General features: G+C 44.0%; 1 protein-coding gene and 1 long non-coding RNA gene across 2 annotated transcripts in view; both read left to right on the top strand.

Annotated features, from left to right (window-relative positions):
* Positions 1 to 4,370: 4,370 nt before the first annotated feature.
* Positions 4,371 to 26,279, top strand: part of ST6GALNAC1 (ST6 N-acetylgalactosaminide alpha-2,6-sialyltransferase 1) — a 33,298-nt gene continuing 11,389 nt past the window's right edge. The window contains exons 1-4 of the mRNA XM_083487566.1: positions 4,371 to 5,476; positions 20,685 to 21,504; positions 22,382 to 22,550; positions 24,869 to 25,040. Coding sequence (XP_083343692.1) covers positions 5,361 to 5,476; positions 20,685 to 21,504; positions 22,382 to 22,550; positions 24,869 to 25,040 — 1,277 coding nt within the window. The 5' untranslated portion in view covers positions 4,371 to 5,360. The remainder of the gene's footprint in view (positions 5,477 to 20,684; positions 21,505 to 22,381; positions 22,551 to 24,868; positions 25,041 to 26,279) is intronic.
* On the top strand, positions 5,483 to 18,517 carry LOC310699628. Its single transcript, XR_014522171.1, has 3 exons — positions 5,483 to 8,515; positions 9,224 to 9,306; positions 16,273 to 18,517. It is a non-coding gene; the product is annotated as an uncharacterized lncRNA (long non-coding RNA).

The following is a 26,279-nucleotide window of genomic DNA, read 5'->3' as shown; positions in this document are numbered from 1 at the left end:
CATGTTGACAGCTTCTAGGATAAGGTTACCAGCTTTTTTCAATGAATCCAGGGACACTTTTCATCTTCAATAGATTTTGTATGGAGCCTGATGTTTAGATCTGGGGACTGTCCCCGGGAAACGGGGACGTCTGGTAACCTTATTCTAGGAGCATCAGGTGAGAGCTGAGTGCAGGGTGGGGACCAAGATGGACTAACTCCCCCAGAAGGAGCACAACTTATCTCTCACCAGAAATACTACCCCTCCCCTTACACCCCTGTCAATAATACAATGAAAATAAACCCCCATCTAATACCTAAAAGCAGTGGTAGCCAATATGGTGCCCTCCAGAAGTTGCTGAGCTCCCATCATCCCCAGCCAGCATGGCCAGTCATCAGGGGCTATAGGAGCTATAGGGCAGCAACACATTGACTATCCCTGCTAAAGTCTGTATTCAGTCCCCCCCCCCCCCATTCATGTGAGTGTCTGTGGTCTCTCTTAAGCTAGGCACTGCAGCTTCCAATCAGGAAGAAAAGTGTAACAGCTTCCTTCTAACCTATGTATTGAGTAATCTTCCACACACTTACTAGAGAGTAAATCTCACTGAGTTCAGTGCTACTTCTGAATAAACATGTTTAGGATTGGACTGAATAAGAGGTTGGCAAGGAAGGCCAATGTCCTGTGCTGCTTCTTGGGAGTCTAGTGCTTCCTCCATTATCTCTATTCGTAGGAACACAGCCTAAATCTTCACCCTGCCAGTATTTTTAGATTTCACAGTGTTATTTTCTTACAGCATCTAATATGATACCTTTTTGGTGGTCATGCCCTGGTTATGGAACCAGGGGCTAGGGGTACTTGCCTGGCACCCACATTGTGGTCCTTTTTTATTTCCCCATGGATTTTAAATCCTCAGGATACTCTAGTAAATAGATACTTTTATATGCTATCTTTTTTTTTTTTTTGCATAAATATTTTTATTAATTTACAACAAAACAAAACATACATAAAATTTTTCACATCCAATTTTCACAAATTGCTTCTTTTCTGGACTTCCTTCAGCTTCTCCGTAAATCATCCATAGTCATTATTTTAAATACGCATTTCATTATTTATATTGTCATTATTTATACCCTTAATTTCCTTTCTCTTTAGACAATACTTCTTAGTTTTTCACAGTGCTTTTTTAAACCCCTCTAGCGTTATCTGCCCCTCACTTATACTTTCCAGATATTCCACAAATTTCCCCCAGTCCTCGATGAACTTTTGGTCTCTTAGGTATCGAATTTTCCCAGTCAATTTATCCAACTCAGCATAGTCTAACAGCTTCATTCTCCATTCTTCCACTGTCGGTATTTCCTGTTGTTTCAATTTCTGAGCCAGTAACACTCTTGCTGCAGTCACTGCATATTGGAAAAATTTACAGTCCTTTCTCTTTATCTCATTTCCTAGTATTCCTAACAGAAAGGCTTCAGGTTTCTTTGTAAATGTATATTTTAGAATCTTCTTCAATTCATTGTATATCCTTTCCCAGAAGCCTTTCACTTTCTTACACTCCCACCACATATGATAAAAGAGCCTTCTTTATCTTTACATTTCCGACACTTATTACATGTCTTATACATTTTTGCTAATTTCACCGGTGTTATATACCATCTATAAAACATTTTCATAACATTCTCTTTTAACGTCATGCATGCTGTAAATTTTAGATTTTGTTTCCATAGTTTTTCCCAATCCTCAAATTGTATATTATATCCAACATCTCTGGCCCAGTGTATCATTACCGACTTAACTTCCTCATCTTTCAGATTCCATTCTAACAACAGCTTGTACATTTTGGATAGAATTTTGTAATCATTATTTATTATTTCAGTCTGAAATTTTGAATCTTTATCAGCATAACCGCCATCTTTGATATCTTTCCTAAACATTTCATTTATTTGAAAATAATGCAACCAATCATATACATATTGTTTAACTTGTTCGTATGGTTTCATTTTCCATTTACCCCCTTCTCTAAATAGCAGTTGACCATATGTGATCCAATTGCCTCTCATATTAATTTTCTTTACACTCATAATTTCTAACGGAGATAACCAGTGCGGTACTTTGGGTTCTAATAGGTTTTTGTACCTATCCCATACTTCAATCAAAGGACCTCTGAAGATGTGGCTCTCAAAACCTTTATGGATTTTCTTTTTCTCATACCATAAATAAGCGTGCCACCCAAATCTGTTATCAAACCCCTCTAAATCTAACAATTCCTTATTTTCTAATTTTATCCAGTGTTTCAACCAGCAAAGGCAAGATGCCTCATAATATAATTTCAAGTCCGGCAGGGCAAAGTCTCGTCTTTCTTTTGCATCTGATAATAACTTAAACTATATGCTATCTTTAAAAAAATAATAAAAAAAAATAGATTTTTAACAATAAGGAGAAACATCACATTTCCAAACTAGAGGCTATAAAACACCAAAGTTGGAATTTCCACAATATTAGCATACATACTACTGTAACTGTTTAGGTGTTAAGCCAATATAACATACAAAATCATAAAAGAATGCAGCAAGCTAAACAAACTACAAAAAATATATACTACGTCATGAAACAAAAAGGAAGAAACAAAACCCAACTATGGTGCAAAATATTAAATAATGCTTTGAGATGGATTGAATTAATAAAAATAATTAAACTTTAATTCAAAGAGACGTTATGACAAAAGGATGATATAAAATAAAACTTGCCCTTTTTTCCATAGGTGAGCCACCAAAGAAGGGGGGTTAGGAGAGTTACATCAACTATACAATATAAGGAGCTGGTGCCAGAAGATTGCAATGTTCAGCTGTACTCATAAATCAACACAGGTTGCAGTGAAATTTCCTTTTTAAATTTATTCTCATGCAAGTCTCAATTTATTTGTCAAGATTTCCAATAGTCCAATCTGCCATTTTTATGCTATTTTACATGGTTTGCTGTTGATGGTTTTATCAGTTAATGTTTTATTGCTTGTTTTGTTGCTTTTTAAAAATACTTATGCATTTTAAACTTTATTATTCACATGTATATTAGCTGTTGGGTAATATACATACATTGTTAATAAATAAATAAATGAGTGCATTAAATCTTTTAAAACATAATCATACTATCTGAAGTAAAACAAAGACAAAAATGAATAAAAACACTGGTCACACATAAATAACAATTGGGGGAAATGGCTGCCTTGAAAATGATAGTATTGTCAAAAATACTATTGTATTTTTTAAATTTACCATTAGTTCACCCGAAATTTTTGATAATTGGATATTTATAGTTTTTATCTGGCAAAAGAAAAGACCCAGAGTAACTTTGAAGACTCTACATAACAATGAAGGAGAAAGGACTAGCTCTCCCATAAATTAGAAAACACTTTGAAGCAGCTATGCTGGCCTATTTAAAAATCAGATTTTACCCAAAAAGATTTTAAATACTGGACCAAATTAATGTTTTGACAAGTCTAAACAATACACTCTGGCATTGCTCACATTTTGATAAGGCTATAAGCCATGCATATCAGCCATGTTTAACACTTTGTATAATAAATACAAGCAAAAAAATAGCCCCAGGTTTAATCACCTCTAACTGCACTGTTTTATAATGCAAACATGGAGGAGGAAGAATTATTAGGAAATCTGTATTTATGGAAATCATGGTTTCACAGAACTAAGAAAATAATTTAAGGATGATAATTTATGACATATAATGAAATAATTGTTGAACTGCAAGAACATCCTTAATCCTTTCAATGTCTGCAGCTTAGAACTACTGCTCAAACTTTCAACCACAAACTATAGTTTTCTAAAAGGACTTGCTAATTTTAATATCCTGGTGTTGAAAGAATATCCAACACAGATCCTAAGTAAAATCTGTGACACCATCACAAACCTAATGTATTTACCCATCCAAATGAGAAAGAAGAATTAGGTCAGTAAATATGGATAAACTTAGTGCCACATAATAGTGTTAGTACAGTGGTACCTCTGGGTGCGAATGGGATCCGTTCCGGAGCCCTGTTCACATCCTGAAGCGAATCCAACCCACGTCTGCACGTGTTGCGATTCACCACTTCTGCGCATGTGCGTGACGTCATTTTGAGCGCCTGTGCATGTGTGAGCGGCAAAACCCGGAAGTAACGTGTTCCATTACTTCCAGTTCGCCGCGGAGCGCAACCCGAAAATGCTCAACCTGAAGCATATTTAACTCGAGGTATGACTGTACAGTGGTACCTTGGGTTACATATGCTTCAGGTTACATACGCTTCAGGTTACAGACTCCGCTAACCCAGAAATAGTACCTCAGGTTAAGAACATTGCTTCAGGATGAGAACATAAATCATGCAGTGGCGGCGCAGCAGCAGCAGGAGGCCCCATTAGCTAAAGTGGTGCTTCAGGTTAAGAACAGTTTCAGGTTAAGAACGGACCTCCGGAACGAATTAAGTTCTTAACCTGAGGTACCACTGTATAATAAAGATTCTGTGTGAGTGGACATCTGCATTGATAATTCCCCTTCCTCTCATCTCCACTGCAGCCTCCCCATCCACAATCTGCTGTAGAGGGTCACCCTGTCCATCTGGTCCCCCTCTCCCTAAATGAATGAAATTCCTTAATGGAAATGCACATTTCTTTACAAATCCTCCAGAAGTGTTACATCTTAGATCTGATGCAGCCTAAACCTATGCATGTTGATTAGAGAAGGAAGTCCCACTGAGTTCAGTGGGGCTTACTGCCAAGTAACTTCAGTACAGGATTATAGCCTTACTGTAGTTCTCCTTCCTTGTGAACACAGCCACTTCTTTCTACACAGAGACAGAGAGAGAAACTAACAGGAAAAGAAGGCAGAATGCCTGTGTTGTCTTCAGGTAGCTGTTTCAGAGAGGAAATTTCGGCAGGTGCAGCTTGTTTTGCAGGAATAAAGATAAAGCCACACCTGCCTAAATGTCCTCTCTTTAATTTTTTAAAGGGAACAGAGCCCTGTTCCTTTCGCCACCTGCTCACATTTTATCTGTTCAGGTAATATTTACCTGCAGCAAACAAGCCTTTTTCAAGATGGTAATCAAAGAGCACTGTTTATGGGGCTAAGGAAATGTGTGAAACCCACCTGTTTGACTTGCGGGTGTTTCTCTGCTTGCAAATTCTGCCCACAAGAGCACTAAGCCAGACATGAGGAAGTAACCCTTCTCTGCCCTTTTGGCAGAAGAATGAGGCTGAGCTGCCCTTGAGCACCTGAATGGAGTGTGTGCCTTGCCTTCAAGGGATATCAGAGGAGCAGATTTGGAACTTTCGTCAGTCTGCAAAGTACCTGTGGCAAAGAAGGCAGATACTTCCTAGGATGTCTAGTGTGAAACCATGAGATCAATCAGGAGGTGGTGTCCTAGGGGAACCAGGCTGCTTCTCATAGGCTTCTTGTTCCTTGTTCTCTCTTTTGCTGCCTACATTGGCTTTACTGAAAAATATCCATACAGGTAAGAGGAGATCCATCTCCTTTTCAAATGAACCTCATGTGTTGCTTCCTCTGATAAGCTTAGCTGGTCTTTCCTTATACTGAAATGCATAGTGTGTCATACTTACCCATGTAATCTCTCTTATGGACACGTAAAACTATTGCATAATATAAGTTAAGATAATATTTTCTCTGTCAGTGGCTCACTTTTATCTGCAGGGCCATAGCCAGCCATCCTTGCAAAGTCTTGACTGCTATGTTTCCAGGTAGGGCTTCAAATGAATTAAATCAGAAGTGTTGGCTTCATTATAACCAACAGCAGCTTTGATACGCCTTTCACATAATCTGTGTCTGTATCTATAAAAGGCTCACCTATCATCACACACAGGTTGAATGAGAACAGCTATTTGTAAACTGAAATACATCAACTCACTTATAATGACTACATTCCTGAAATAATGTCCAAAAGGGGGAGATTTATAGTGAGTTTATGCAGATATAAGAGCTCCACATATAATGGAAAATGAACTACTAATTCATTGAGTTAAATGACAAGAAGTCCCTCCCGCCCCCCAGATAAGAATTAAGGATATGCAGTGAACATGAGGTATCTAAAAATTTAAAGCAAACTACTTCTGCTGTAACTAATAGTAATTGGGGGTGGGGGAAATAGCTGTGCACCTTAATTTTTTCAGACTCTCAGGATTAAACTTATGTTGCATACCAATGCTTTAAAAAAACTGGCTGAGAAATACAAAAAAGGGTACATACCGGCTGCAGTAAAGCTCTTTTAGTTCTCACTTGGAAACACCCTTTAGCTCTCCCATAGTTAACCCATTTGTGAAGGGTGGCTGAAGAGAATTTTCTGTCCTATGTGGGAGAAGCCTCCTGCTGCTATGAGCACATGAAGACAAATAATGCTTGCTGCCTGGTGGTGGTTGTAGCCCTCAATGCTGCCAAGAAGTGCATGCTACTATTTGAGGTGTGCAGTTTTTCTGTTCCGTTTCCTAGGGTTCCTTCCTCTCCGTTCCCCTTGATTGAAGGGATAGCAAGGAAGCAGCACAATATTCTAGAGCACTGCTGACACTTCTTGCGTCTGTCTATAATGAAAGGACAGAACTAGGGATGTAAGAAGGCAGCAGTTTCCATTCCAATCCATATTCATCGCAGTCAGCACTGTTTCCATTCCACTGCAGCTCAGTTTCTACCAAATACGCCATTAGTGGTTTCACTGTCCTCTTTTTAACATAAATTAGATAGCTCTATTTTTATTGTAATTATATATGTATGTTTTTAATCAATATATTTTTATATTGTTTTAATTCTACTTGTTTTTTAATGGTTGCTTTTTCTTCTATGTTTTTAGCTGTTCTTATCTTATTGGTAAGCTGCCTTAAGTCCCTGTCAAGGGAAAAGGCGTGATATAAATAAATATTGAATAGTAATGATAAATTATATATCTATTTACATAACACAGAGCTGGATTCAACTATATGACTTTTAGGAGACATCTGAAGGCAGCCCTTTAGAGGGGAGTGTTCAATGTTTGAGGTTTTATTGTGCTTTGAATATCTTGTTGGGAGCTGCCAAGAGTGGCTGGGGCAACCCAGTCAGATGGGCTGCGTATAAATAATAAAATTATTCTTCTTATTATAAGTGCCTTTTTCTTTTAAAAAAAATATTTAGAGGTATTCTCACTTTGACTCAAGAAAATCACCATTTTTTAGTTCAAATCGGGGGAAATAAATACAGTAAATGGACAAAAGTACAAAGATTCACAAAATGTTTAGGGGTATATGTACCCCTGCGTCCCCCCAGAAAAAAGCACTGGTTATTATTAACTATTAACTAACCTTGTCTGCTAGCGGAAGCCAGCTTAAGGGCTCCTGTCAGTGCAATGGGGCTTTCCCCCTCTCTCCTCCCCCAAGTCTGCTCTGGAAGGTTAGGAGAACCTGAAGGACATTGTGCAGGGAGAGAAAAGGGGAAATCATTCCACCTGGAAAGAGGAAATGCTTGCGCTGTTGAAACAATTGCCTAGGCATCATTTGCAGATCACATTATTTAACAGTTTATTGAAAGAATGAAACTGAATTCTAAAATACGTTTTGACCTGGGTGTGGATTAAACAGCTCGATGACAAGGAGGGGGTAGCCTCTGTTTTTGCTGCAAGCAAAATAGTATGGGCAGTCTTAGGCCCATACTGGGGCTCTCCAGCTCTCCAGATGCTTGGGAGTACAAATCCCATCATTTGTGACCATGGGTCATGCTGGCCTTGATTATTGCATTTATTTACACCCTGCCTTTTTCCCTGATGGGACTCATGGTGGCTTACAGATAAAAAATAGAACCACTAAATACATAGGGGGAAACCCATCATTTTTTAAAAAAATGAACACTGATAGATTAAAACTATATACATATATAAAATCTTATGAAAAACCGCACAAATAATCACAATAAAATCAGAACAGCACCATCCCTTTCATTAAAAGCAGCCGGTTCCCCAAAGCCTGTTGGAAGAGGAAAGATGTATTCACCTGCCAGCAGATGGGCAACGAGGGCAAACATGCGCCAACCTTCACCTACCACAGATGCACAGTAACTAATTTAGAAGAAAATCCACAGCTATTGCCAATAATTGGCAGCCATCTTGTGACTTCTGACAACTCAGAATTGTGAATGCAAACATGAACAAAGGAAACAGCCTTGAAAGGGAGAAGAGCAATAAAACTTTAAAAATGAAGGGAGGAAGGTGTTTAGGTTGGTCAATGTAAATAAGTGATCAAAGTGTTTGGAGGGGCCCACCTCTGTCCCACCCCCTGCTGCCCTCTTGCCTCTTAGTGCCCCCTGGGTAATCCCATTGCCCCCCAGGCCACCTTGGGAACCACTGAGCTAAAGGGTAAGTACTGCAATTCTCACATGCTTTTGCTAACAAGTGGCCCCAATGTGGGGCATGGGGTTGAAAAACTTCCACTTGCGTGGTTTCATGGGATAGTTGGGTGTGAGCAAGTGAGAGGTGATCAACTGATAATTAACTGACTGGCCTGGCAACCCTATTGTTGTTTCAAAACTGTACTTTCAACCTAAAGCTTTAATCATTACCAGATGTCCAGCACAGTTTAAATCAATAAATCATTCTTTGTGGAGAGGGTTCAAGCCTGTCACTTTTGGAGTACAAGCCATTCCTCCTTTTAATTGCATACCTACAATTATTTACAATGGTATCCCGACTTTCAGGCTGCTGGACTTGGCAGCCATCTGGTGCTCGATCTGTTTGCAGAAGGGCTGTGCATACAATTGCATTTACTCAGGCGTGTCCGAGATTTAATTTAGGGTCAGAGTTGTGCATGAGCTTAGACCTTGTGCTGCACATATCAAAAGACAGAGTAACCTTTAAAGTTTATTGAAAAGAGGCGGAAGATAACGCAGAAATGCAAGGCCTCTATATAAATCAAGGGTTGCTCAAGCAGTACATCTGTGGTGGGTAAAGTTACCATGGGGCATGATAATAGTTCTCTCTTCTGTGCTGGTCCTTGTAGTCTAGAAGTTATTAGAACAGTGTGTTCTAAAGTTCTAAAGTTCCCTTTAGAAGGGATCCTAGTTCCGACTTAGAACTCCAGTCTCCTCCGAAAGTTCGTGTGGAAGGAAGCTTAATGGTCACTTCCCTAGAAAGGGTTATTCAGAGCCAGGTGGCATGTTGCAGCCCCATGAAGAAACCATAACAAGCGCCACCACTTGCCATTTATATACAGTGGTACCTCGGGTTAAGTACTTAATTCGTGCCAGTGGTCCGTTTCTTAACCTGAAACTGTTCTTCACCTGAAGCACCACTTTAGCTAATGGGGCCTCCCAGTGAAGGGAGAGGGAAGGGTTGCTTTCTATATGCTTTCTATACCTTGTACCTTGTACCTAAGAAGGATCTTCTATATTTTCTGTCTAAGTCAATTTCTTAGCTAGAAATAATTTCACCTGCAAAAAGAAGGCCCCTCGAAGGAATGCAAGATAAGACAGAGGCTCGAAATAGCCAGAATAGCCTCGCTTTCTTACCTTAGGAATGCAAGATAAAAAAGGACACATACGGGGAGACGGGAGGAGGAGACGGGAGGATGCAGGACGCTTAGAAAGACACTATAGGGAACAATAGGGAGGGCTGTTTAGAGGGCTATAGACATGCTAAAAATAAGTTGAAAACTTTCCAGTTGATTGGGGAGGAGGGAGAGAGCCCACTGAAGGTATAAGAAAATCTGCAGAGGGGTATTTTGGGGGCAGTCAGTTTTTCCAGAATTTATTCTGCTGGCTGTCTCCTGTGCACAGAAAATAAAACTGCTTTCCTCCAAAGAAGGATCTTTCCTGGAGTTTTCTTTTACTCTCTCTCTGGATCTGAGGACGCGGGCCAACGATTCCCTGGCATGGACTAGGCTCAGCCTACATCTTGGTTCCCTGACCGGGAATCTGCCCCACCTCAGAGGGCTGGAGAGAGCCAGGCTCGACCTGGTGGGCAGCTCGGATCGGTGATTGCAGGCTCCACGCGCGCACCTGCCAATTTGTGGGGGGAACCAGCCACACCGCTCCGGAGCAAGGACCCAGGTCGAGGGAGGAAAGAGGACGGCGCCGAGGGGACAGGTCCGCAGCGGAAAAGGTAAGCTCCACAGGGTATAGGTGGGAGCAAGCTCCACAAGGATAGGTGTGAGCAAAAAGAGAGCCTGATCAGCTCCGCCAGCAGGGTAGAAGAAGTGCCACTGGTTGTTGGTTTTGTGCCCAGAAAAAGCAGCAAAGGGTGCTGCTAGGGCCCCGGTCGAAGTCTAAGCGCTGCCGGTTATGGTTGGTTGTTGGTTTTGTGCCCAGAAAAAGCAGCAAAGGGTGCTGCTAGGGCCCCGGTCGAAGTCTAAGCGCTGCCGGTTATGGTTGGTTGTTGGTTTTGTGCCCAGAAGAAGCAGTAAAAAAAGGTGCTCTTGGGCCCCGGTCGAAGTTGTGAAGCACTGCCGGTTGTGATTTTGGTTTTGGGGGGAAAAAAGGGGTTGGGGGAGGTGCATGGGTTTTTCTGAATGTGCGTGTGGGGACACTCCAGTGAATGTTTTGAGTGTGTGAGACGTTGAAAGCAACGTCTGGCCTGTGACTGAGTGAAAAAATAACGTTAGGAGGAGGGAGTGTCCCAGTATCCCAAGTGTCCAAGTGTTCCAGGGTCATGGAGAAAAAGCAGTAAAACAACTCCCATGACCCCCCTGCAATGCTTTCCTGAACAAATTTGCTGGAATTTGCTGCCAAGGAGTGTGGTGGAGTCTCCTACTTTGGAGGTCTTTAAGCAGAGGCTTGACAACCATATGTCAGGAGTGCTCTGATGGTGTTTCCTGCTTGGCAGGGGGTTGGACTCGATGACCCTTGTGGTCTCTTCCAACTCTATGATTCTATGATTCTATAAAATTGAAAAGATGCCACGAAGGGAGAAGATTGGGGATTTTAAAAACCTGATGAAAAAAATAGACTCCAACACTTATGTGGAGTTCCTGACCGTCTCCCATGGCTCAAGAAAAGTAGAACTGTGATTACCTGTGCTATGCCAAACTGTGCCCAGTATGGCAGCAAGTACAAGTTAAAAAGCCAGCAGTTTTGCCAGTCCCAGAAGAGAAGTCCCAGAAGAAAAGGAGGAAGGAATAATTAGCCCCCCTCCACCCTATGCAGCAACTGCACCAGGGCTAAATGAGGTTTCCCCTACCCAACCCCCAAGAAAAGAGACTGAGGGAGAAAAGAAAGAGAAGAGGAAAGTGAAGAAGAAGGTGGTATAGAGAATGAAGAATTCAGAAGGTGAAGTGGACAAGCAGTCCAAAAGAGTGTTTCAGTATGTAGAACCATGTGGCTTCTTGAGTTCTAGAAGCAGCACAATGCAAGGATGTGAACTGGCAGAAAGAAACAGAAGGGAAGGCTTTGAGAGCCGCATAGGACAGAACTGTTAAAAAAAAAAAAAAAAAAAAAAGGACAATTAAACCCGAGGGATCAAAGAACCCTGGGATTACAATACTGACCATTGAGAAAATCTGCAAGATAAATGCCCTCAGGGCAGCAGACAATACTAATAGTTGCAATTGAGGCAGCTAAAACTCCACTTTGATGGCCCCACTCCACTGAGTGTATGACCCCCTGGAGTCATCCGATGCCCAGGACCACAGACCTCCAAGCACCTTAAATCAGAATCCTTCTTTCGAAGAGGACCTGGCCAAAATAATTAGGGGTTTGTCTTCAAACAGCCAAAAAGCCAAAAATGCAATCTCAGAGTGAGCGAGGGTGTCCACGGGAGGGGCAGAGAATGCCTAGGGAAAAAGCCAGTGCGCCATCTGCAGGCAAGAGGGTCACTGGAAAATGGAATGCCCAAAGGCCCCACGCCCGACACACCCCACTCCCCACAGGGTGGGAACAGTAACCAAAGTTCCGATGCCTATGTACCCAGCCATGAGCCTCAGCGCTACAGCCACAAGCCCAGCTCTGAACTCCAGAAAAAATCAAGGCAGAGGGCAAGAACAGGGATCTGTGCAGGGATACCCCATGGCCTGAACCCCACCTCTCCAGTCCTGAGAGACGAAAAAAAAAAAAAAAAAAACTTACTAGGATAAACCAGGCCCAACAAACGCAGGTTCCCAGAAGCTGCCTGGCCCTGGTCCAACAATGGTTGCTCGGCACACAGAATGAGGTTTCTGAAAATGATTTGCTCAAAGACTGTTGCAGAAGCAAGTGAACTAACTGTTTCTCATTCATGCAAGTAACAGGACATCAGCTTTTTTTTTTTTTTTTTTTTCTCCTTGTGCCAGGCGCTTGGAGGCAGCTTCAGAGCGTTATCTCTTGGCAGCTATTCCAAGAAGGACACTGCTGCATTCAGCCAACTACCCTGAACCTCACACTTTCTGGATTTACAGTTCAGCCACATAAACCCAGAAGGCCAAGAGTTAACCACCCCCCTGCCCCAAAGTACTAACCTGGAAAAGTGACTTTCTTAAAAAGCAAGTGAATACTTTTTGTAAACTTTGTCAAGTTTTTCTTTTAAGGTGCAATTTTACTCTGAAAGGAGCTGCGGCATAGGAATTGATACTTTGAGGAATTTGAAACTTTGCCAGAAAGCAAGGAGTGCATTGCTCTTTCTACAGACACTGGCAAATGAACTGCAATTTGCAACATGGCTTAGAGTTCTGAAGCCCGAACACACATGAGAATGCAAGGAACAGAGGAGGCCCCTGAAGCCTACTTAAAGAGGCTGAAGGAAGCCTACCACCAGTATATCCCTGTGGACCCAGATGAGGCTGCCAATGCCCCTATCATAAAAACTGCCTTTGTAGCCCAAGCGGCGCCCGATATCCACCAAAAAAATTGAAGGTTTTTTTTTTTATGGGCCACACCCTTGAATGGATGCTGGAATTAGCCCAGACCATTTATAATTAGAGGGAAAAAGAGACCCAGAAGAAAAAGAAGACGTACCAGGCAAAGAAGTTGATGGCCCTGAAGACGGGAAGTCCACCGTTAGGAGAAGAAGAGGAGGGCGAGGCCACTTAGGAAAGAATCAGTGTGCCATCTGCCGAAAGGCACCTATTTCTTCCCCCAGGCTAAAATGAGGAAATGTCAGATGCTGCGTTAGAAATTCCAAGTCACCACAGCCCTCAACCCAGCTACCCTATTACCGGTAGGAGAAGGTGAGGAGCCCACGCATGACTGCATTGAAGTAATGGACGAAGTATATTCCAGCAGGCCTGATCTCAAAGACGAGGCAAACGAGGCTGGGCAGCGGAAGGCAGGCTATGCAGTGGTAGCCCTGGAAGACCAGGTGATCGAAGCAAAGTCACTCCCACCTGGAACATCGGCCCAGCTGGCAGAGCTAACTGCGCTTACCAGAGCCCTGAGCCTGGCAAAGGGACAGAAGATAAACATTTATACAGATTCTAAGTATGCATTCCTGACTTTACATGCCCATGGAGCCTTATGGAAAGAAAGAGGTTTGCTTACCTCCAGAGGAAACCAGGTGACCCACCCACGAGCTTTATTGAACCTTCTGGATGCTGTATGGGAACCCGAGGCAGTGGCAGTTGTCCATTGTTATGGACACAAAATTGGACCAGGGGAAGTGGCCAGAGGAAGCCGATTGGCAGACAGAGTAGCCAAGGAAGCAGCCCGAGAACTGGCCCCAGCCCCGATCATTGGAGCACTAATCCCAGAAGAGATTTTAAGCACCGTTGACAAGCCGGCCTACACAAAGCAGGAAAGGGACACTGCAGATGCCCAGGAGTTGACATTGTCCAAAGAAGGATGGTACCTCACCCCTGATGACAGGATATGGATTCCAGAGTCCCTGCCCCGGCAGATAACTCAGAGATACCATGAGTCAACCCACATGGGGCCAGATGCCACAACCAAGCAGCTGAAGAAGTATGTCTATATAGCCAACCTTTATCAACTGGCAGCCCAGATTTCCAGGAAATGCCTGCTATGCCAAAAGAATAATCCCAGAACTCACTCCAGACGATGTGGAACCACGTTACACCCTTGATGAACAGCAGTGGACCAGCCAAGAAGGAGCAACGCTCCAGGAAGGACCAGACAGCCGTGTTTTTGTGCCCCAACATCTGGCCAGCACAATTGTAAAGAATTACCACGAGTCCACCCATTTGGGAGGCCCAGCTGCTAAAGCACACCTTGGGAGAATATTCTATATCCCAAAATGTGCCCTATGCGCCAACCAAGAGACTGAGAACTATCACCCTTTGAACTTCTATATGGCAGGCCAACCCCTTTCGTCCGAGACATCCCCGCCAGTTTGGGGCAGATGGGAGATCACATCACCCAAGAACAAGTGCAATCCCTCTGTTTGTTGTGTGTGTTTGCTTCCTTTCCAGGTGTTCCCTCGAGCGTACGCCTGCAGTCCCGCGGCAGTCTCGCTGAGCCGGTTCACCAGTTCCTCTGGGTGACAGCGTCTGGCGACCCCCTCATCCCCAACTGCGGTGAAAGTAGTCGAGGTGATCCCCTGGGTACATCACACGCATCTAAAGAAGGGTGTCTGGACTTGCAAGAGAAATCCTGCTGACCCTCTCAAGTTGATCATCACCTTGTGTCTGACGCTACCAGGGAAAAAGCGTTAGGCCACGGGCAACGAGATCCTGCGACTAATCATCACATGGACAGTTACAAAGACTTTCTCTTTTCTCTCTTATTTTCTTTATTGACTTGCTCTATGTCTTATTGCCCTGACCCTACCGAACCATACCAACCCTATTGGCCTGCTGACCTCTGCTACGACTGGTTCGTTTTGCCGGTGGTAAGAGATGGCGTGCTCTTTGGCTATTGGAAACTGGGGTTTGATGAGATTGCCGTATTGAGACACCCCACTGCCCCGTTGTGGCTCCTCCCCCACACCACTGTCCAGCACGCGTGGATAGTGCTCATACGGGAAGTTGCAGAGACGATCGAAATCTATCAAGTTCTGGACCGCTCTTGCTGTTGTGGGAGGGTAGTCAACTGTTATCTGGGAGGTAGAGCACTGTACCAACCTCATTTGATAGACCAGGTCCTATTCTTAATCCAGGTGATAGATGGGACGGAACCTATCTTAATGCAAGTATTGCAGGGGTGGGAGCCTTAACCAGGTGTGCATTGAAATTGCTAAACAAGTGCCAGTAAGAATTGCCACCCCAGGATTTCAGCTTCCATTTGCTCTGGTCACTAGGGAGGCAGCACGAGAGTTCAATCCACCCAACAGGGTTAGTAGAAAAATTGACCCACATAGTGGGAGCATCAGCTCACCGGTAGGCTCTCACCCTTGAGGAAGTTCACCACAATGTTAAATCTCTCCAATTGTTGGCTGTGTATGCACATACCACCTTATGCTAAACGGCCAGGTTTGATGCTACATAGAATTCCCATTGGTAACATCTTCAACATAGAGAGGAGTTTGTGCATTAGTTCATTACCACATGGAAACAATGATAGCTGAAAACCCGCTAAAAACTACAGAAGGTGTTCCATGGAATTGGTTATATTCTTGGTTGCCCGATGGTGGATGGATGGGGAGAATATTTACTATGGTGATAGGCCCAATAATGCTTCTATTGCTTTTCTGCTTCTGTATGCCCTGCTTGATGCAATGTATGCAAAATATGATGGAGAACATGATGTCTCGCATGATGGGACCTCGCGTGCTTGCTTTCATAAGAGATTATAGACCCCTACCCCAGAACGAACCTAAGTATTAGGTTGTTCATAAGAAGAGGAGGGAGTGAAGGGAGAGGGAAGGGTTGCTTTCTATATGCTTTCTATACCTTGTACCTTGTACCTAAGAAGGATCTTCTATATTTTCTGTCTAAGTCAATTTCTTAGCTAGAAATAATTTCACCTGCAAAAAGAAGGCCCCTCGAAGGAATGCAAGATAAGACAGAGGCTCGAAATAGCCAGAATAGCCTCGCTTTCTTACCTTAGGAATGCAAGATAAAAAAGGACACATACGGGGAGACGGGAGGAGGAGACGGGAGGATGCAGGACGCTTAGAAAGACACTATAGGGAACAATAGGGAGGGCTGTTTAGAGGGCTATAGACATGCTAAAAATAAGTTGAAAACTTTCCAGTTGATTGGGGAGGAGGGAGAGAGCCCACTGAAGGTATAAGAAAATCTGCAGAGGGGTATTTTGGGGGCAGTCAGTTTTTCCAGAATTTATTCTGCTGGCTGTCTCCTGTGCACAGAAAATAAAACTGCTTTCCTCCAAAGAAGGATCTTTCCTGGAGTTTTCTTTTACTCTCTCTCTGGATCTGAGGACGCGGGCCAACGATTCCCTGGCATGGACTAGGCTCAGCCTACACCGCTGCCGCCGCGCCGCCGAAGCACAATTTCTGTTCTTATCCTGAAGCAAAGTTCTTAACCTGAGGTAATATTTCTGGGTTAGCAGAGTCTGTAACCTGAAGCGTATGTAACCCGAGGTACTACTGTACTCCAAATTGTGCCACCGGGTAGAGAAAGTTATTGGGGTGAACGGTGTTCGCACTGAATGGAGCCACTGAGAGGCAGGAGCATTCTTCAATTGCTTACATAATTTTTTGGGAAGGAAGGGGGCGTGATTTAACATTAAGAACACTTTATACTCTCAACAAAATGAAATAAATAACAAAAACGAATTCTTGAGCTTCAAGAGGCATACTGTATTGCCAAGAGGGAAGGGACAACTGAAGCGAGGGATCCGGCAGTCAGTCTCAAAACTGTCTTCCTTGTAGCTGTAGGTGGGCAAGGTGACATGGTGGAGGGTGCCTGTTCTCAGCATCAGAGAGTTCTATCAAACAGTTCTGTTAAATCTCTGCTTCTCTTTCTCCCAACCTTCTCAAACAAAAAGCAAAAACTGCCATGAGATATCATCAAGGCCTCATTCTTACAGAAATGTCATGGAGATACAGATATGTGACAAATGCCCGTGTGATTGTGGTTCAGAGGGAGTTCAGTAATTCTCAGTGACAGAAAGTTTCCCAAGAATAGCCAGCACCACAGCCCCATTAACCAAAGACCAGCAGTATTTTACTTGTGCTTTGCTGAATGACGTGGGCACATTGTGTGCCCTGGCTCTTTTTCAGAGCCCCAGCAATTGGGAGATGATTGATGCACAGAAGCATTATTTTGTTTGGGGATGGAATTTTACTTACTTATTTTTTAAACATCCCTCTGGCAATGTGCTATGATGGATTATCTTCTGGCTAGCTGCCGCTCTGCAGATTTGTGCCAGCACAACAAACAGTTCCAGCCGCATGTAACCTGTGCGATTGCATGCAGTAAAGGCAGTGGGGACTGTCTTACAAACATTCAGGACTCCAGCAGATAAGTGCTTGCACCCTTTTTTTTGGTGGGGGGATCTCCTCACCTTGTGCTAGTACACGCCTCACACTCCCCAAGAATTGCACATATGTGTGAATACAGCCACACCTGGGTAAATGAATTTATCTCGCCTTCAGCACCAGCAGAGATACTGGTGCAAGGTGAAAGCATCTTTATTGGCTTGGCTAAGAGATGCAGTTACCAGTCCATTAGATGATATTCCCAGCTGTTTCAAGACATTAGCACAGAGCTTTCCAAACTCTGCGTTGTGACACGTTAGTGTGTTGGCTGCAGTGCGTAGGTGTGTTGCACAAACACTCCCTACACTCCTCCTGGGGCTGGAAAGGGGCTAGTTTAATCTCTGGTTTGCTAGTAGAATGGAATTACTGTGTTGTGAAATGATGCATGTCCAAAAAGTGTGTCACCAACATGGAAAGTTTGGAAAGCGCTGCATTAGCAGGACACAAAGAGCCGAGAGCAGTGATATTATTACTTTGCAGCAAGTCCTTTCCCGAAAGGATTATTCCTTTAACCCCATACTCTTAATGCATTAAACAAGTTGTGCTGCAGCCATGTTGCTTCCATACACAGAATATGGGTTGTTGTTTTCTCAGGAAGCCTGGTAAATAACCGCGTATTGTCAAGGTTGCATTCCTGCCATGGGTTGTATTCGGAACTGCCTTTGAAAACACTTCAGAAGCTTCCGTTAGGGCAGGATACATTTGCCAAAATGTTGGTGTCTCCCAGCTTGTTCAGATCACTTCTTGTTGCATAGGTTAAAAAGATCTGTGCTGGTCGCCCGGTTGTTTCTGAGCAGAGTCCAAGTGCTGTTACTTACCTAGAACCTTTAAACTAGGCATAAACAACTTTTTCTTCTTCTCAAGGGCTGTATTCCCTTGGGATTGATCTGTTAAGGGCCACACATGCTATGTGTGTGTGTTGTGGGGAAAGGTAGACTAATTTCATGGGAGCCAGACTCCCAGCTCCCACCATGCTGCCTAATAATAATAATAATTTATTATTTATACCCCACCCATCTGGCTGGGTTTCCCCTGCTGCTCTGGGCAGCTTCCAGCAGAATATTAAAATACAATGATTCTAGATCCTTATTTCAACATCTGGCTGCAATTGTGGATGGCATGAGAGAAAACCAGCTGATAAGAAGAAGAAAATATAAAAATGCAATGTCATTTGAAATGGGAATGTTTAAATGGCTAGATGTGATTCCCAGAGAGGAAAAATGCTCAGTAGAGAAGGGAATGGCTAGAACAATCTACACAAGCCCTACGAAGCCAGAATTGCTGTGTCACATGGGTCATCCTATTTGGGGAAACTGTGCGGCTGTTCCGCTGTGGCGTGGGTTTTTTGTGTGTGGTTATTTTTAAGATTACATTTCTGAGCTCTGAAAAAAGAAAGAAGATGAACACAGACAACATGGGAGGAGCTTGATTTGTTCGCAATGACATGCAGGTGGCTCATTGCTATTCCACAGTAAATGCCCAGTTTGGAAGCAGTCTACATGGAAAGAGGGGGGGAATACAGTACTGTTAAAAGCCAAGGGGAGGGGGGATAAGGAAGAAACAGAACAGGAAGGAAGGGAACCTGATGGCATGGAAGATTGGGACAGCTGCAAGGCCTGGTGGGGGCTGCAGGTTGCTCATCTGTGCCCTACATGGATTGAGACCCAAGTATTCCTGTGTCTGCCTACTCTCATATTCATCTTGCTGTGATATAAAGTTATGCCTTCTTCTAGTGCAAACTCCTTCAGGCTGCCAACTAGGGAGAGGGTGTTCTCCCCAAAAAGACTCCTTTGGCTGGCACCCACGTCACAGTCATCATGGTGCCAGGCAAAGGTTCATTTATTTACCCAGGCATTTTGTGGTTTATCTGTGCACTCTTGGCTTTATGTCTGCGTTTATAGTTTTATTGGAGCTGTATTTCATTTCTGAAACAAAAATGTATTTCATTGGCTTTCAACAGTAACAAAAGAAACATAACATGAAAAAACAACACCCCATGAAGTACATATTATTGGGATGCTAGTTACAAAAGGAACAGTAAGGAGCAGGTATAATAGGTTCACGGATTGCTCTCCATAGAGATGTGTGTGTTGTAGCAAGTTGCAATAACTGCCGAATTATGAACTTTTAACATGTTTATCTGGAATCTTGTTTTTTATGAAGGGTGATATATAAATCTTTTAAATTTAAATCACTATCATGACCAATATAGCCGCCTTGCATGTTATCAGCCTTCCACAAAACCAAACCTATAATGCTATGTTAACAAGGCTATGCACCCACTACTGTTTATCTTGACTCCAGTGTGCTTCCACTGCTGGTGTTTGAAGATGAGTACACACAACGTTGGGGATGCAGGTGGCGCTGTGGGTTAAACCACAGAGCCTAGGACTTACCAATCAGAAGGTCGGCGGTTCAAATCCGCGCAATGGGGTGAGCTCCCATTGCTCAGTCCCTGCTCCTGCCAACCTAGCAGTTCGAAAGCACGTCAAGTGCAAATAGATAAATAGGTACCGCTCCGGTGTTTCGGTGTGCTGCTCTGGTTCACCAGAAGCGGCTTAGTCATGCTGGCTACATGACCCAGAAGTTGTACACCGGCTCCCTTGGCCAATAAAACGAGATAAGCTGCGCAACCCCAGAGTTGGTCACGACTGGACCTAATGGTCAGGGGTCCCTTTACCTTTACCTTACACAAAATGTTAGTCACAATCCATCTGTATCCTATAGTTTCTTGAGAAACACTCCAGTTGGATGTGTTTTCCCTCAAAGCAGTTTTTGTCTGATTTGAAAATGCAAATCTGAGGTGTGTACAGTCTTTGCACATGCACATGCACTGATGACAGCACATTCGCAGGCGAAAGTTTCTTTGAACAAAAGTTTGGCAGGGGGCGCTACAGGGTGGGGAAACAAATCTGGTATTGCATATTTGGAGAAAACATCCCTACTCGCGCAGTTGTGTAGAACAATGTATAAATGTGATTTGAAATGATCTCACTGCGGTTTATGCCGCCAATGTGTACATAGCCCAAGTGTATTTATTCACTTGGCTTTTTTGTCTGAATGTGTTAAAACCCAGCCTCAGGGAGGGCTTACTTGTTATTTGTTTAAATCCATAGAATCTTCCTGTCACCTTTCTACAAATCCAAATATCGGCAGTCCGCTCCTTGGCATCACAGGTGCCTTGGGGGAGAATTAATTATAATGGCTTATTAAAGGTTGTAAACAAAGGGTAGAGAGTTCAAATGTTGCTGGGGTCTCCATAACACTGCTTCCATGATATTGCCAAGTGTAAGCAACTGTCTAGTACACTTCATACAAGTGGAACACAGTGTATAATTTGTATAGTTATCTATTGCAGTAACTATCTCTTTTTAAAACTAACTTTCAGCCAGTTTCCTTACTTCCGCCGTGCTGGAAGCATGCCGCAAATAGACACCCGGCCCGCTACCCCAGAAGTGATGACTGCCAACAGGGAGACACCAAGGCCTCTCAGTATAATACTTGGCCCAAGTAGCTCCCCATTGGAGCAAGATGCTGTTAAGAGATTGGCAAATGGTGGCAACACTGTGGACATCCGAGAGAAGCATGTGGAGGCCACCAGCCCATCAGATTCGACTGAGAAGCAAGCCAAGGAGAGAGGTGCGATAGCAGCCAATCCAAAACAAGTTGTGGAGAAACTAAGGCCCACAGCCAATGAGAATCAAGCTAAACACAAGACTGTGACAACTGCAGCTGGTCAAAACCGTGCTGGAGGTCTGAATGCAACCCCCACGGTGTATAAGAAAAAAAGTGAGAAGCATGTGACATCAACATCCAGTCCAAAGGAAGAGAAAAGTAAGTCAGAACACAAAGGAAATGAACAAGCTGAGGCTAAATATGAAGCGCCAGCATCCAATCGAAAGCTGGATGAGGAAAGAGGTGCAAAAACAGCATCCAATCAAAATGCCACACCACGACCCACTGCAAGCCACACCAAGGGGAAAGTTTCCAGAGAAATGGACATAGCTAAAAAGAACCAGAGTTTAGTTGATTCTCTTTCTGTTGTCGCAGATCACAACGTCTCTATCCCTAGGCCAGGGGCTCAACAAGTCACACATCCAGTACCTGCACCGACCCCCAAGAAAAGGCTTAAAGCATCTGACTTCAAATCTGAGCCCCATTGGGACTTTGATGACCAGTATCTCCTGGACAATTCAACACCAGCATCATCAGTGAGTTGATATAGCGTGACCTGGCCCTAAATGTCCTACAGATACCTTCATTTCATTGTTACACATACAGAATAATACAGAAGTATAGACCTGGCCTGGGCCATTTCAGTTCTCTATAGTCTGGGGCGTAATCAAACAAAAGAGTAGAAGCTGACTCTGCTAGGTGACATTCTCACCTGTTCTCTTCCCACTCTTCTAATCTTGGCTGTAAACTTTTTTGGCATGAGGGTTCCTCCTAGGTTCCTACAGTGTTTTAAACACCTGTTCTGGTTTGAGTTGATGAATATAAATTAATGCACTTTAGACTGCTTATGGTGGCTTGGATTATTGTTCCTACAAAATAAGGTAAATAAATAAATCCATGGGCACAGAGAATTGGCATGAGAAGGGAACGGAAAGTCAAGGTTCCTTCTCTAGTCTAGTTTTCTATACGAAGGAAGGGTATTTTTTTAGTACAGAGGACCACTTAACATCAGCCTGTATCTGCAATCTCTGACAGGTTTAGCAGCCCAGTGAGATGGTCTAAAACTCATGTTGACTGTATACACACCACTCATTTGCAACATATTTATTTTCCCCCTTGCCCAATAATCCTGGGAGTTGTAGTATAGCCCTCACCGAGCTACAGTTCCTAAGATTCGGGGTGTGGATGTGTGCATGCACTCAATGCATGGTGTGTACACAAAAATCATGGTGTGTACACAAAAATCAGATAATAGCAGCTCCCTTTGACTGAGACTGTCCAACAGGATTTTGCTAACGTAACTAACAGGATGTGGTTACCGTTATCAGTGTCAGTTAATATGGTTCTCTAAATATAGTCTCTCAAATAAACACCTCCTGACTTCATTCACCCTTTTTTGTGTATTTTGAGAGCTGCCCTGATTCTCTGCGGGTCAAGGCTGCCAAGTCTGATTGGCTGAAGGATCTCTTCCTGCCCAACCTCACTCTTTTCATGGACAAGACTCACTTCAGTGACAGTGAATGGGAGCGTCTAGACCATTTTGGCCCACCCTATGGCTTCATGGAGCTGAATTACTCATGTGAGTAACTCTTTGAAGGGGATGACAGAAAGAACCAAGGGTCAAGGGTTCTTCTCTCTGGGACAAGTGCTCACAGGTCTTTCATTGAGAAGGCCAACCCTCTTTCTAATTCCCCAGATGAGAACCTGCTCCATGTCCCCCTGTCATGTGATCTAGGAACAGTCACCATTTCGAGAATTGTGAGGACTTTTGCAGAAACCCAGGTTTAGGGCAAACCTGTTCACTCAGATTTACTGTAAGTCTTACTGTAAAGAACGCAGCAAAACAACATGGGAGGCAGCAGTTATGGGTTACCGGTCTCTGCAGCCACAGCAGGCGCTGTGATTCTCCAGTGGTTAAACTTCACCCCTGGACGCACACTCCATTGTCTATCGAGACAGATGTAAAGAAGCAGGGATTATTTTGCTACAAGGTAGATAGTATCCTCAAATAGAAGCATTTCCCACCTTCAGGACGCTGGTAGCTTGTAAGTTATTTAGATGATGATGATGAACCAAGAGAGGACATTATTGGATTTTTCACTTCAAGTGCCAAAATGCCTTGAGGTAGCCTTAACAGAAATTGATTGACCAAATGCGAAAGGAAGCATGGTTCCTGCGTCTTCGATGTTTGGGTAGAGGAGGGGAAGTGTAAGTGCACCATGCTGGAATTCCCTCTTGTGCCGAGCTCTTAAAGATGCAGGAGACTCGACTTCCGGTTGGCTCGCCCGATTATGGCGGACAGGAGTTCTTTCGCGGAAAGGGCACCGGCGCTTTGAAAACAGGGGAGAGCCGCTAGAGTGCAGCGGCACCCTGAAAAACCCTCAGATCGAGTATTCTGAGGACCTGGAGTTCCTGCGGGTGCCGGGAACAACTCCCCCGCTCCCCGGTAAGCTCTAAAAAGAGCGCCGAGTGCGAGCGGGGTTGGAGACGGTGGCACTGGGGAATCAATTCGCATCCTTAAAGATGTAGGAGACTCCCCCCCCCGCCATGTCCTCTTTGGGTCTGGCCTCCCTTAGCAGAAGGTGCCTATGCACTCCAGGTGTGCTTGCGCATTTGGTAAATGAGTGTGGTGAGGAGCATCTTGAGCATCAGTGCAAATGCATCCTTAAAGTAGAAGGCTGTAGAACAGGGTTTCCCAAACTTGGGTCTCCAGCTGCTGTTAGAGTACAACTCCCATAATCCCTAGTGAGCCAGTCCAGTGGTCAAGGGTGATGGGAATTGTAGTCAAAAACAGCTGGAAACCCAAGTTTGGAAAGCACTGTTATAAAAGGAGACTCCTTCATTGGAAGGGGCTTTTCAGCAGGGCTGGAGGACCTCTGGGCTGCAGAACTAATTAGGCCTGGCACAGGCCCCAATTTGGCCACCGGGCTGCGTCCTCCCAAAAGTCATGCTCACCTGCTGTCATATGTGATGACAGCATAGAGAGAGCAAACCAGCTGGGATCAGCTGCACTTCTGGATTCCCTGTGGGGGACTCCAGCAGAAAGCAGAGAAGAAAGTGAAGCTTTAAGTTAGCACCCAGCTGCTGACAGACACTGACGTCAAGCCAGGGGAAGTCCTTTGCCAGGCAATCCCAGCTCCAAGTCAGTGCCTGTCAGCTGACAGGCATAGGGGTGTCAGGTGGTTGACGGGTGAGCAGACACCTGCTGAAATTGCCTCCTGAGGGTGGGAGAACCCAATATATTTACTTAAAAGTATTAAGATTGTCAGGAAGTCTTTCAGGAAGCATTCCAGATAAAGACCAGGGTGAAGAAAGCTTATAATAGGGATCTCCTTTTAGATAAAATTTATGCCAACGTTTACCCAACTGCGGTAAAAAAACGTAGAAAAAGTTCGGTTTGGCACACACTATTACTCAGCTATATTAAATGGAACCAAAAACAGAGATGCTTCAGAAGTTTGAAAGCTATGTGAACCTCCGTTTGTAAACTGAGCCTGCACAGTTTGTGCTATTGCACATTGGGTATATCAAAAAGCTTGCAGGATTTTTTATTGTTTGAAAAGGAGTGTAGTGGGCATTGAAATGGGGGGGGGGGAGAGAGAGAGAGCAAGGAATCTAAATGTGCACTAGGCACGCCCTCCCTGCATACAGATAGCAACAATTCAGCAACTGCCCCGCTGTCTTCTGCAGGTATGGACTTCTTACAAAGCGATGACTACAAAAGTGAAAATGGCAGCGTTTCAGAGGCCAAGCCTAAGACAACCTGGCAGACTTTAAAGTGCTCTGATTCTGTTCTGTTCCTGTGCCTTACTTCCATCCTACGCCCCAACCAGTTCAGAGATGTGCATGTTTACTGCCTGCCCTTCATACTAAATAAGGACGCCTTTTGTCTTTCAGTGGTAAAACAAGTCATCACCATGCTTCCCCCTAAACCGTACCACCAAATTCTCTTTGCACGCAACAGCAGCCAGACTTCCAGGTGTATCAGATGTGCGGTGGTAGGGAATGGGGGGATACTGAACAACTCCAAAATGGGCCAGGAGATTGACTCCCATGATTATGTGTTCCGGTAAGAGGAACTGCTTTTTCCTGTGTTCTTCTTCTGCCTATCTATCTATTTAGATGTTTAAAGGTAAAGGGACCCCTGACCGTTAGGTCCAGTTGTGGCCGACTCTGGGGTTGTGGCGCTCATCTCGCTTTATTGGCCTAGGGAGCTGGTGTACAGCTTCTGGGTCATGTGGCCAGCATGACTAAGCCGCTTCTGGCGAACCAGAGCAGCACACGGAAACGCCATTTACCTTCCCGCCAGAGCGGTACCTATTTATCTACTTGCACTTTGACGTGCTTTCGAACTGCTAGGTTGGCAGGAGCTGGGACCGAGCAACGGGAGCTAACCCCTCGCGGGGATTCGAACCGCCAACCTTCTGATCGGCAAGTCCTAGGCTCTGTGGTTTAACCCACAGCGCCACCCGCGTCCCAATTTAGAAGTTTAGTCCTTCCTAAACAAGCAAACGGAAACAGTCTAAGGTAGCTTAACAGTATTGTTAAAACAGTGATGTGTGCGCGCGTATTTATGTGTGCATATGTGTGTTTGTGTATATCAGAAGTCAACGAAAGCATAATCCATGAAAGTGCCAGAAGGATAAAGCCAGAATTAAAACTGGCATCTCCTCTCAGTACTGAAGGATCGAGATTATCTCCCCTCAGCAGTCTGGAGATTGGCAGAAAAGTGCTGTGTAAAGCCAATCTATGACAGAAAGTCAGTCACAAGGAATGAGCTAACGGATGTCTGTGTCTGTTTTTAAACCTGCACATGCTTGCAGTTTGGGGCAGACAGGATTGGGGGGGGGGAGCTAAAAAAGTTCTGTTTCTCTTGCCTGCTTGAGTAAGCTTCCTCTTTTTTTGCCTGTATGGGTAATCCTGCAGAAATTGTTTACTGGTCACTATAAAAGGAAGCCTCAGAGAACAAGGAGGGGCTCAGCCTTTGGGAGAGATCCCGGTGCAGCCCCTGCGCAGCTGTATAAATTCTGTCCTTCCTCAGAAAGAACCCGTGTCTGTCATTATTGACTGGGAGAAATCCTGCAACAGTACCACAAAGCCTTTTTGGTCATCTACTAAAAACCAATGCTATAAGCCAAAATGACACACACACACGTGTGTGTGTGTGTGTGTGTGTGTGTGTGTGTGGCGAGGTGAACTTCCATCAAGAATTCTTTGAGAGAAAGAATGTCTTTGAAAGTGCTTTCAATGTATAATGTAGGGATAGTTGGGGCATCTAAAGATAGGGAATCTTCTGGTAGTGATGAGA

This window comes from Podarcis liolepis, assembly GCF_965112155.1.
Source record: "Podarcis liolepis genome assembly, chromosome: 2".
In the NCBI taxonomy this organism is placed as follows: Eukaryota; Metazoa; Chordata; class Lepidosauria; order Squamata; family Lacertidae; genus Podarcis; species Podarcis liolepis.
This window is presented reverse-complemented; position numbering and strand designations above follow the sequence as displayed.